The 12,315-nt window shown below is 46.8% G+C and overlaps 1 protein-coding gene across 1 annotated transcript; it reads left to right on the top strand.

Annotated features, from left to right (window-relative positions):
• The first annotated feature begins 2,475 nt into the window (after positions 1-2,475).
• ANKRD65 (ankyrin repeat domain 65) lies at positions 2,476-11,797 on the top strand. The gene is made up of 4 exons (XM_081923732.1): positions 2,476-2,886; positions 6,622-6,850; positions 8,971-9,520; positions 11,282-11,797. Exons 1-4 carry the CDS (start codon positions 2,880-2,882, stop codon positions 11,747-11,749), a joined length of 1,254 nt encoding a protein of 417 aa, XP_081779858.1. The 5' UTR covers positions 2,476-2,879; the 3' UTR covers positions 11,750-11,797.
• The last annotated feature ends 518 nt before the right edge of the window (positions 11,798-12,315 follow it).

The raw sequence follows: 12,315 nt of genomic DNA, 5'->3' as shown, positions 1-12,315 counted from the left end.
GTGAGTTTTATAGAGCAAAAAATACGGTAAGTTGTCAATCTTCTTCAGTTGGGACCTCGCTCGTTTTCCATTTGGGGGCTAACAAAACACGGGCCGCAGTAAATAACCTTTTTTGACACCTGGGAATTTCTGTCTGAATTATCCCCAACAGAAAGAATCCTAAGAGCTGCTGCAGTTTGTTAACTCTGCTGAGAAGGGAGACTTACAGAGGGCTTCTTCTAGGTATCTGTGTCAGGCCCTGTCTGCATTATAGATTTAAAGTCGTATCATACCACTTCAAACCGTCATGGCTTCCCACTAAAAATCTGGGAAACGGTAGTTTGTTGACGGTGCTGAGGGTTTGTCTGTTAAACCGCTAACTACGAAACAACCCCCGTAGCCCAGACTTGACCTGCCAGGCAGAGCTGTCTTGTCACTCCCAGAAAAATCTGGGTGGGTGACCTGGGACCAGAGAGATGCCAACTTTAGCAGAACGAAACAAAACAACACCAGGAGATCTTGTTACAGACAGTCTGGCATGCTCCGACATGCCTCCTCGGTGAGGTTCTTCCTGTTGCGCAGCGACCTGCTATTCCTCACAGCACTTGATCTTCTCAGAGGGGTCGTGCTTCAGAGCTCGGGTGCAGGGATGCAATAGCAGGGATTTAAATCATAAACCTCTTTCCACTGGGGCCCAACAAGGTAACCTCTGGCATTCTGAGTACCTGTGCTCAGTTATTGCTGCTCTTGTTGTTGCCAACTTACCAGCAATCAGGTGGAACAAGTTGCTTGTGTGGTTGATTGCCTCAATTCCCATCTGCCCGACATCCTCCCCCAGTGGGATGAATATAGCAGCTTCAAGAGAGTCATTAAGACCAGGGAAATGGCTTGACGCCCCCTCCTCCTCAGTGCCCCTGCCCACACCAAAATCAGAAGGCAGAAACAGGTGCGGCGTGAAACTGGATTGCATCCTACACCATTAGCAAGTCAAAGCAGGACCTGCTACTCAGTGTTCCAGCACAGAGCCCATTGACAGGATACTCCATCCCGTTCCGCCTCTGTCCAGGTTTTCCAAAGAATCCACCAGCCTTCCACGGATGACGCTATAATTAATCCCTCTTGCTTCTGAACCAGTGAAGGATGGTCCATTAGGGCAAACAGGGCACTGCCCCACCAATCTTAGTCTGCCCACCCAGCCCCCTGCCAGCCTGCTTACTTACAGCTAGACTAGGGATAGCCTTGCAGATCCACAGTGTGTTTAAAGCACATCCAATGCACATTTCAAGCATCTCTCTCTCTCTCTCTCTCTTATAATCCTGGGAACTGTAGTTTGCTTACGGTGCTGGGAAATGCAGCACTGCGAGGGGGAAACTCACGGAAGCCCCATGTGGAATGCATTGCAGTAATCCGATCTGGAAGTTAGCAGAGAATGGAGTACAGTGGCCAAGCCATCTCTATCCGAAAAGCATGGGGAAGCGAGGCATCTCTAGTGACAGTGCTGATTCTGGGAGGAGCATCCCCAAGCTGCTCACCTGCACTTTCCAGGGGATGCAACACTATCCAGGGCAGGCCATCTCCCCACCTCCTGGGCACGAGAACTCAGTATACATAACACCTCTGTCTTTTCAGGATTCGGTTACAGTCAGGAACGTAAGAAGAGCCCATTCAAAATCAATTACTGCCTTTGATCACAGAGGTAGAGCATAGCCATCATGGTTATTAGTCTTCGTTAGCCCAGCTCTCCATGAATCTGTCCAGTCCTCTTTTATATCCATATAGCTTGGTGGCTTCCACTGCCTTCTGTGGAAGCGAGTTCCGTAGTTTAACATGAAGAAGTGGAACGCGGGTGACGCTGTGGTCTAAACCACTGAGCCTCTTGGGCCTGCCGATCAGAAGGTCGGCTGTTTGAATCCCCGCGACGGGGTGAGCTCCTGTTATCTGTCCCAGCACCTGCCAACCTAGCAGATCGAAAGCATGCTAGTGCAAGTAGATAAATAGGTACCACTGCGGTGGGAAGGTAAATGGTGTTTCCGTGCACTCTGGTTTCCGTCACAGTGTTCTGTTACACCAGAAGCAATTTAGTCATGCTGGCCTCATGACCCAGAAACTGTCTGTGTACAAACGTTGGCTCCCTCAGCCTGAAAGCAAGATGAGCGGCACAGCCCCATAGTCGCCTTTGACTGGACTTAACCATCCAGGGGTCCTTTGACCTTTACCTGAAGAAGTACCTTCTTTTAACTGTCCTGAACAGTCCAATATCCCGCTACACTGGATGTTCACACAGTTATGAGGAGAAGGATTTTTTTTTTTTAATGGGCCTCCATGTGAAAAAGGTCCCCCCCCCCCCCGATCTACAGTTTCAGAACTTCGACTTGGAAGAGCTCACAAATGTGCCCTGGGCAGGGAGCCAAGAAGTCTGTCAGGCCAATATCCTATTAACCATTAGCGGTCAGCCACCCCTCCCTCTTCTTAGAATCCATTTAGTCATTAAATAAACAGCTCTTGGTACACTCCAGTATGCACGGATCGTAACAAAACAAGGAGGCGAAGGGAGCTGGCTGGCTGGCTCTGCTTCTGAACGGGCTGGATATTAATGGGGGGCAAAGGCTTTCGGGGTTAAAATATGGTCTGGTAGCTGGTTTCCTTTCCATAGGAATGGTCCATTTGTGTGTTCAATCGAAGCTTTGCTTGCGCAAACAAATCTGAGAGTTGCTGCTCCGAGGACCCTCCAAGAAGCAGGAGAGACGACCTTGGGGCATGAGGACAGCCGAGTGTTGGGGAGCTAACAGCCGTGCGCGCCTCCTCGCACTCAGAACCCGCGGGATAAGGGGACCGCCCACGTTTTGTTCGGGAGCAACCTCAGAATAAATAAAAGAGCGCCAGTCAGCCGTGGAAGAGAAATGACTGGTAAGAAAAATATATTTCTCCCTCGCTCTCTCCATTAAGTGATAAATGTTCTCAAAAGGGAGGTGCAGTTCCTCCACTCTTGGCTGCTATGTGCAGAAACATGATACCCCCCTCCCACTCACTTTCTAGATCCAGTATGATGCCCTGGGATATCAGAAGATCACATGCTAGGCATGGGGCGGGGCCAAAGGCAGAAGTGGGTGGAGCAATGGATGTAAATTTTGCCCATCTACAAGAGGCTAATACTGTGGTGGTAATTTTGAGGTCTTAGCTCTATGGTAATGTTCGTAAGTGTACCAACCAAGCACGTACATAGATCAGGACAGGAAGATCGACCTGAAACCATTTTGATTCCCAAACTGACCAAATGTTTTCCCTGCAAGGAGGAAGGGGGGTCAGGGAGCCTTCCCGTTGCCTCAGGAATCGAGTAATCAGCATTTTAATGGGTGACAGACTATCAGGAAATCAGATAACCTGGCAGAATCAGATAACCTGGTAGACAGGAAAAACAACATTCAAATTTCTGTTTTAGACCACCTTTTCTGTGATGTAGGTATGATGTATCTGGGTGGTGGTCTTAGGTTACACCCCTTCTGTAATGTATGTATGATGTTTCTGGGGGTGGTCTTGATCTACAGGGTGGCAATTTCAAAAGTCTATATAAGGCCTTGCGCGCCATTGTTCTGGGTTCCTCTTCCTCCTGCATGTGAGGGGCGCACCCTGTTACAACAGATCAATAAAGATCAAGCTTACTAGCTGCTTTGCTTCTTAATATTCTCTGCTTGGCCTCTGTTATTTTCTCCTACCCATAGGGAACCTACGTAAGGACTCTAGATGGGCTCTTGGATACCCCATAAGGGGAAAAGGGCAGATTTTGTTTACAGTAATACCTGCACGCACTCACTCACCACCGCTCTCTGTCCCGCAGACAAGCAAGAATAACTATCAGAGCTCAAGGACACATCCTAGCTAGGAGGATGCAAAGCAAGGGCAGGGAGGGGTGTGGCCTTGGGAAAGGGGTGTGGCTTGAGGAGAGTTCCAGGGGCCAGAAAAAGAATCCTGGAGGGCCACCCTCCTGTATTAGGGCTACCAATTCAGCCAGAGACTAAGCTACACGGGGGAGTTGTTGCAGGACCCCCCCATCATTCAGTTTGTACAAACACGACACACACACACACTCACACACGACATACACGACGTTTCTGTTATAAATTCATAGTAAATCAACCATACATCGGATTTACACCGGTTCACTTTTATTTTACGCCATGATGGAAAGACTATCAAAGGGGGATGGTTTGATGCAGGACGGCCCTTAACCATACCAGCACATACACAGGAGCCCTACCCAGTTGGCATGACAACCTTGATGGTCCCAGACAGAAGACCATCAAGGTCACAAAGGACTTGCATATAGGAGTGGATTCAACATGGACTGGAACAAAGGACAATGATCAGATCTTCCCTCTGGGGGCAGGAAACTGCCAACTCCCCTTTGTCTCCTGGAAGTGACTCATGGGGAGGGGGAAAGGAGGAACCGGACAGGTGACAAGATACTCAGGTTACCTCCACAACTCCTCCCTCAACCCCTCCTTTCTGTGATGTGTCAATGATGTAGTCATGATGTAGTTCTAGGGGTGTAGTTTAGTAACTAATAAAAGTTTGGGGGCTCTTTTGTTTGGGGATTCCATTTTGCTTCACCTGGTGGCAGGTGGGAGTCCTGTCACGACAGTCTTCAATAAAGACTGGCTGCTGTTTTGCTCTGATATTCCTGGCTGGTGTCCTTGTTTTTTTGTCCAAGGGAGCCCTCGGATTTCTCCGTTAACAGAGTCAATAGGATCCTTCCTGGCCCTTCCTGGTCACTTTGCTCTGGCAACCAATTGCTCAAGTGCAAATTGGAAAGTTTTTCAGCACCTGAACGCCTAGTTTCAGCCTCACCAATGGCTGACATTTCCACAGCCCTCAGGTTTATACATTTCACCGATTTTACAATCATTTTGAAACTTCAAAATCTGACTTCCTTCCCCCTCTTTCTGCGGTTCCTTAAATTTATTTTTAATATCTTCTTAATTTTCTCATTTATTCATGCACTCTAAATATATACTCTTATAAAACTGCAGGTTATTACAATAATCCTGCCAATGTTCTTATCTGTTTATCTGGAAAGGATTTGCTTGGAAAGGATTTGCTGAAACAACTAGTTGAACTAGAATACAAAAAAGGGAGGTGTGAGGAGGTCAGGGAAACAAGTAAATGAAAGACAAGACATGGAAAGACAGATTTGTTTTTAATTGTTTTTATTTTTCTTTATTTTGTATTTTTGTTTCTTTCTTTTTTCTTTTTTCTTTTTTGTAACTTTTTTGAAACTTTAATAAATATTATTTTTTAAACAAAAATATCTGTTTACAATTTATCTGCAAATTTTCAATAAACAATTTCCATTCTTTTATAAAAAGTTTGTTCTTATTGCTTATTGCTGCTTCTTTCCATTTTTGGCCGAGCAACATTCTTGCCGCTGTAGTCGCATACATGAATAAGTTTATATACAGTTTAGGTCTATCCCTATAATTCCCAAAAGAAAAGCTTCTGGCGTTTTATTTTTACCAACGTTGTTTTAAACATCCTTTTCAATTCATTATATATCATATCCCAATAAGCTTTAACCTTCCTACAACATATGATAAAAAGAACCTTCTTTCTCTTTACATTTCCAACACTTGATTTATATTGACACATTTTTGCCAATTTACTTGGTGTTAGATCCCATCGATTTTCATATACAGTCCCATCATTTTCATATACAGTCGTAAAGGTAAAGGGACCCCTGACCATTAGGTCCAGTCATGGCCGACTCTGGGGTTGCAGTGCTCATCTCACTTTATTGGCCGAGGGAGCCGGCATACAGCTTCCGGGTCATGGCGAACCAGAACAGTGCATGGAAACACCATTTACCTTCCTGCCGGAGCGGTACCTATTTACAGTGGTGCCTCGGGTTAAGTACTTAATTTGTTCCAGAGGTCCGTTCTTAACCTGAAGCTGCTCGTAACCTGAAGCACCACTTTAGCTAATGGGGCCTCCTGCTGCCGCCGCACCGCCAGAGCAAGATTTCTGTTGTCATGTTGAACCAAAGTTCTTAACCCGAGGTACTATTTCTGGGTTAGTGGAGTCTGTAACCTGAAGCGTATGTAACCCGAGGTACCCATTTATCTACTTGCACTTTGACGTGCTTTCGAACTGCTAGGTTGGCAGGAGCAGGGACCGAGCAATGGGAGCTCACCCTGTCACGGGGATTCAAACCGCCAACCTTCTGATCGGCAAGCCCTAGGCTCTGTGGTTTACCCACAGCGCCACCCGCATCCATACCTCAGGTTAAATATGCTTCAGGTTGAGCGTTTTCAAGTTACGCTCCGCGGCGACCCGGAAGTAACGGAACGTGTTACTTCCTGGTTTTGCCACTTGCGCATGCGCAGACGCTCAAAATGGCGTCACGCGCATGCACGGAAGCAGCGAATCATGACCTGCGCACAAGCAGACACGGGGTGCATTCGCTTCAGGATGTGAACGGTGCTCCCGAACGGATCCTATTCACATCCAGCGGTACAACTGTAATTTGCTGTAACACGCTGTAAATTTTATATCCATATTCCACAATCATTCCCATCTCTATATTATGGCCAATATGTATTGTCAAGATTGAGAGCATCTTAACGGGTTTCTTGTCCTTCCTCCCGAGAGACACCAGAGTCGAGGCCAAGGCAGCAAGGAAATGGATGGTGCTGAGCGAGGAGGAGGATGCTGAGGAGGAGACCCTAACTGGGGAGCACAGCCACGAATTTATCCCTGAGAATCACCTGATCCCGACTGCTGTAAAACCGAGCTGGAAGGAGCTGCACCAGGCGGCCCGGAATGGGGACACACCTCTGGTCAAGCAGCTGTTGAAACAAGGGGCGGACACAGAGAGCAGGTGAGGTGAGAGGGGAGGGCCCTCTGCTGCCCTTTCTGGGGTCCAGGAGGAAGTGCAAGCACTGGGCCTGCGGTAGCGCTGCCTATGAGTCAGCAACGCTATTAGTTAAGAACAGGAAGGTCCAACTTCCATACCCTCTGACATTTCTCTGATGAAAATAGGGACACTGTCCTATAGTACAGTGGTACCTCGCAAGACGAATGCCTCGTAAGACGAAAAACTCGCAAGACGAAAGAGTTTTTCGTTTTTTGAGTTGCTTCGCAAGACGAATTTCCCAATGGGCTTGCTTCGCAAGACGAAAATGTCTTGCGAGTTTGTTTCCTTTTTCTTAAAACCATTAATACCCAGGGAATCCGTGCTTCGCAAGACGAAAAAACTCACAGAGCGAAAAAACTCGAAGAATGAATTTATTTCGTCTTGCGAGGTACCACTGTATTATATCTATATATCTATATCTATATCTGTATCTGTGTCTATATCTATATTATTTATATTTATAGTCTGTGCTTTTTCTAAAAAATGTTTAGGGGTACTCTCATTTTGACTCAAGGAAATCACCACTTTATAGTTCAAATCGAGGAAAATAAATACAGTAAATGGACAAAAGTACAAAGAATCAGAAAAATTTAAGGGGTATGTGTACCCCTGCGTCCCCTCCAGAAAAAAGCACTGAATATTTATATTATTTATATATTTATATCCCGCTCATCTGACTGTGTTTTCCCAGCCACTGTTGGCGGCTTCCAACATATATAAAAATGTGATTAAACATGAAGCATTTAAAAACATTTAAAAACTTCCCTTGGCTCGGGGGGGGGGGGTGTGTCTCATAACCCCATACCCTCCAACATCTCTCCAATGAAAATAGGGACTTCCAAAGGGGAAAAAATGAGACATTCCAGGATCAAATCAGAAACCAGGACAACTGGCTGTAAATCCAGGAAAATAGGGACACTTGGAGGATCTGAACTTCTCATACCAAGGAGGCCGCAAGAGTAATTCGACATGAAACCTGCAGGCTGCAGGCTGCGTTCTTGCATGGGAGGGGGAGAGTGAGACCCTAATTCACCAGCACCAACCAAAAAAAACCCCTTCATGCAGCCTTCCCAAAATTGGCTAAGTGAGGAACTGGCTTTGGGAAGGAAGCAGAAGGCTCTGGCAGGGTCCCAGAGCCCTCCTACCTCCTTCCCAAAGCCGGGAAAGCGCTAACCAGGCTTTGGGAAAGAGGCAGGAGGACTTAAGGGCTCTGTCAGATCCTGTAGGCCTCCTTTCCAAAGCCCAGTGCCTCACTTACCCAACTTTGAGAAGGCAGTGCAAGGGCTGCAGGGGGAGTGTCAAATGAGTGACACCAGGTAGGCTCCCTCACCTGCTTAAAAACGTCTTAACTTAGGGAAACCTATCCACATAGAATGTGGGTGAGTGTTTTAACCTGGTTTTAAAGCTTAACGTTAGTATCAATTAATTTTTGAATGTTCTAAATACAGTCAAACCTCGGTTCCTGAACGCTTCCATTATCGTACGTTTCAGCTCCCGAATGCCCCAAACCCAGAAGTAAGTGTTCCCATATTTGAACGTTTTTCGAAGCCAAACGTCCGACACGGCTTCTGCTTGAGTGCAAGAAGCTCTTGCAGCCAATCGGAAGCCGCGCCTTGGTTGTCGAACATTTCAGAAGCCGAATAGGCTTCCGGAACAGGTTACCGTATTTTTTGCTCTATAAGACTCACTTTTTCCCTCCTAAAAAGTAAGGGGAAATGTGTGTGCATCTTATGGGGTGAGTGCAGGCTGCGCAGCTATCCCAGAAGCCAGAACAGCAAGAGGGATTGCTCCTTTCACTATGCAGCGATCCCTCTTGCTGTTCTGGCTTCTGAGATTCAGAATATTTTTTTTCTTGTTTTCCTCCTCCAAAACCTAGGTGTGTCTTGTGGTCTGGTGCATCTTATAGAGCGAAAAATACGGTACGTTTGACAACTGAGGTTTGACTATAGTTGTTTTGAGTGTTTTCAACAGTTTGTTTCATTCTCCTTGCAAACCGCGTCGAGGCTGCTGTTCCGTTCCATTTCACAACCAAGCAGTATATAAATCTTACAAAACAAATAAGTAACGGGAAACCACCCTTTCAGAGATGAGAATGGCTGGACGCCTTTACACGCCGCCTCCTTGAACGGTAGTGCCGCATTGGTGAAGTTTCTCATCCAGCGTGGAGCGTTGGCCAATGCCAGCGACGCTTCCGGCTACATGCCTCTCCACTGCGCCGCTTGGAGTGGCCACAGCCAAGTGGCGGAGCTCCTCCTGCGCCGGGGTGCAGCGGCAGAGGCGCCGACCAAAGGAGGCCTCACCCCGCTCCATTTCGCAGCTGCCAATGGGCACACCCTGGTGGTACAGCTCCTCTTGCAGAACGGAACGGACCCGGCCGGCCTCGATCGTCACCAGTGGTCGGCCCTGCACTGGGCAACGGCCAACAACCGGTTGCATATTGTGGACCTGCTAATATCGCAGGGCGTCAGCCCGGATTTAGGAAGCGGAGGGAGTGTCACACCACTGCATGTAGCAGCCGAGAGCAGAAGAATGGAAGCTCTGAAGTTCTTGCTTGCCAAAGGCGCCAGCGTGAATGTTCAGGACAGCCTAGGGAGAACACCGCTCTCCATTGCTGCTAACAACGGCCATCATGAGGTTAGATTATTTGTTTGTAGTCTTTATACAGCCACGGGTGGGAGCCTGTGGTGTTCTCCAGATGTTAGCCAATGAGTTCTTATTGCTTTTCAAAGATTTTAGCAAATTAATCCAAATTTAATACAGATTTTAAAGTTGAATTGCTACTCTGCTTCCATGATGTTTCTCTTCCCTCCCATACTTGCTGTTCAATGTTACCTACTTCCTCTAATTCCATTGTAATACTTAAAATATTTTAACATTTTATCATTCATTTTCCCCCTTCTTCATTACATATTCTTCAGTACATATTTCAATTTCTGCTTAGACTTTTATATAACTACAGTGGTACCTTGGTACTCGAATGGCTTGGCTCCTGAACGAATCGGCTCCTGAACGCCACAAACCCAGAAGTGAGTGTTCCGGTTTGCAAATGCTTTTCGGAAGCTGAACGTTCAACATGGCTTTTGCGGCTTCCGATTGAGTGCAGGAAGCTCCTGCAGCCAATCGGAAGCCGCACCTTGGTTTTCAAAGCGTTTCAGGAGTCAAATGGACTCCCAGATTAAGTTCAAGAACCAAGGTACCACTGTATTACATGTCAAGTAGAGTTATTCTTCACTGTGTCAGCCCACAAAAAAAAAATTGGTTATAAATCAATATTCCACAAATATTGGAATATGCCCACCAGATGTTAATGGACTACAACTCCCATGATCCCTGGTTACATTGGCTGAGGCTGATGAGAGCTATAGTTTGTCCCCTTCTAAGGCTGTAAAATCTTTGAAGGGGACATGGCGGTGAGGAAGCATGGCTATCAGGGAAGGATCCTGCACTTTGGTTTTGCCACTACAGTATGGTGGAAAAGTCAGAAGCTTGCATTTTGCTAATCTAGGCTTTGGGGGAGATTTTTTTTAAAAGCCAAACATGTATTGAGTACATACTCATACTCAATCATAAAGAACATTCTTTTTATTCATCAAAGAAGCTAACACTTAAATTTGCTTATTGATGGTTTTTTTCAGAAAAAGAAATAACAACTAAACTTTAATTTTAAAAAATACAAACTTAAAAAATGAAACACAAAACACCAATTTTTTTTTGCTAGGACTTTACAAAGATACAGCCAATGTTCATGATCTAACCAGATAATGAGCTCACCCCAACTGACCAAAGCAGATCAAGGTTTCTTCATCTTCCTGGCCCAGAGAATGAGCAAAAAGGTGACAAGAAGAGACAGACGTAGGCAGAAGAAAAAGGCTGGAATGGACCTGCAGCTTCTACTTTAGCTGCTTCCAGAGATGTAGGCAGAAGCTGAAGGTCCATTCCAACCTTTTTCTTCTGCCTGCGTCTGTCTGTGTCTGCTTCCCTCCTACTCCCTCCCCCTTAGTCTCTCCTCTGTCGTGCAGGCCAGTTATGGCAGCTCAGGGCCCCCTGAAACATTAGAGAACTTAAGGATAAAGTGGTGTCCAGGGCTTACGTGAGTCCCTCGCTGTTTGCTGTACAGTGGTACCTCAGGTTAAGTACTTAATTCGTTCCAGAGGTCCGTACTTAACCTGAAACTGTTCTTAACCTGAAGCACCACTTTAGCTAACATGGCCTCCTGCTGCTGCCGCGCCGCCAGTGCCCGATTTCTGTTCTTATCCTGAAGCAAAGTTCTTAACCTGAAGCACTATTTATGGGTTAGTGGAGTGTGTAACCTGAAGCGTATGTAACCTGAAGCGTATGTAACCTGAAGCGTATGTAACCCGTGGTACCACTGTATTTTCCTCTCCCTTTCACTAGATGGTGAAGCTTCTGCTGCAGAGTCAAGCAGCTGTGAACCTGACTGACCACTACGGCTGCACTGCCCTCCACAAAGCTGCGACTGAGGGTCACCTGCCAGTTGTCTCCTCCCTGGTCAGGGAAGGTTCTGCGAGCATCGATGGGAGGGACCACCTCAACCTGACTCCACTTCACCGGGCTGCCAGCCGCGGCCACATCGCCGTCGTCAGCTTCCTCCTGGACGCGGGGGCAGACGTCAACGCCGCTGGCTGGCTGGGCAAAACCCCCTTGCACCTGGCTGCAGAGAAAGGGCACTTCCCTTTGATGGAACTCTTGTTGGCAAAGGGGGCAAGCCTTTTCCAGAGGACTCAGTGGAAGGAGACAGCACAGAAGCTGGTCTCAGAGAGGACAAGTCCTGGAGGCATCCCTAGCCTGGAGGACCCTGGGCCACCTCAGTCTCCCCCCTCCTGTAACTCTATAGCCTCTTGACTCAGCCCTCTGCCTGGTCTGATCACTTATTAAATGCTTGTCTTTTTAGTATTGTTATTTATGGTTTGATGTACAGCAGTTCAGTTGTAACATCGGTACAGTACTGGTGGGTGGGTGTATGAGAGCCAGTCGGGTATAGCAGTTAAAATGTAATGATAATAATTTATTATTTATACCCCACCCATCTGGCTGGGTTTTCCCAGCCATTCTGGGCGGCTCCCAACAGAATATTAAAAACACGATAAAATATCAAACATTAAAAACTTCCCTAAACAGGGATGTCAGATGTCTTCTAAAAGTCAAATACAGTGGTACCTTGGGATAAGTACTTAATTTGTTCCGGAGGTCCGTTCTTAACCTGAAACAGTTCTTAACCTGAAGCACCAATTTAGCTAATGGGGTCTCCCGCTGCCACCGGAGCACAATTTCTGTTCTCATCCTGAAGCAAAGTTCTTAACCCGAGGTAATATTTCTGGCTTAGCGGAGTCTGGGAATCGCAAGTGGGGAGAGCACAGGAGCACTCAAGCCCCACTTTTGGTCTTCTCAGAGGACCATCCGGTTGACCA

Source organism: Podarcis melisellensis (assembly GCF_964234715.1).
Source record: "Podarcis melisellensis genome assembly, chromosome: 8".
In the NCBI taxonomy this organism is placed as follows: domain Eukaryota; kingdom Metazoa; phylum Chordata; class Lepidosauria; order Squamata; family Lacertidae; genus Podarcis; species Podarcis melisellensis.
The sequence above is the reverse complement of the archived record's forward strand: the minus strand, read 5'-3'. Positions and strand labels throughout refer to the sequence as shown.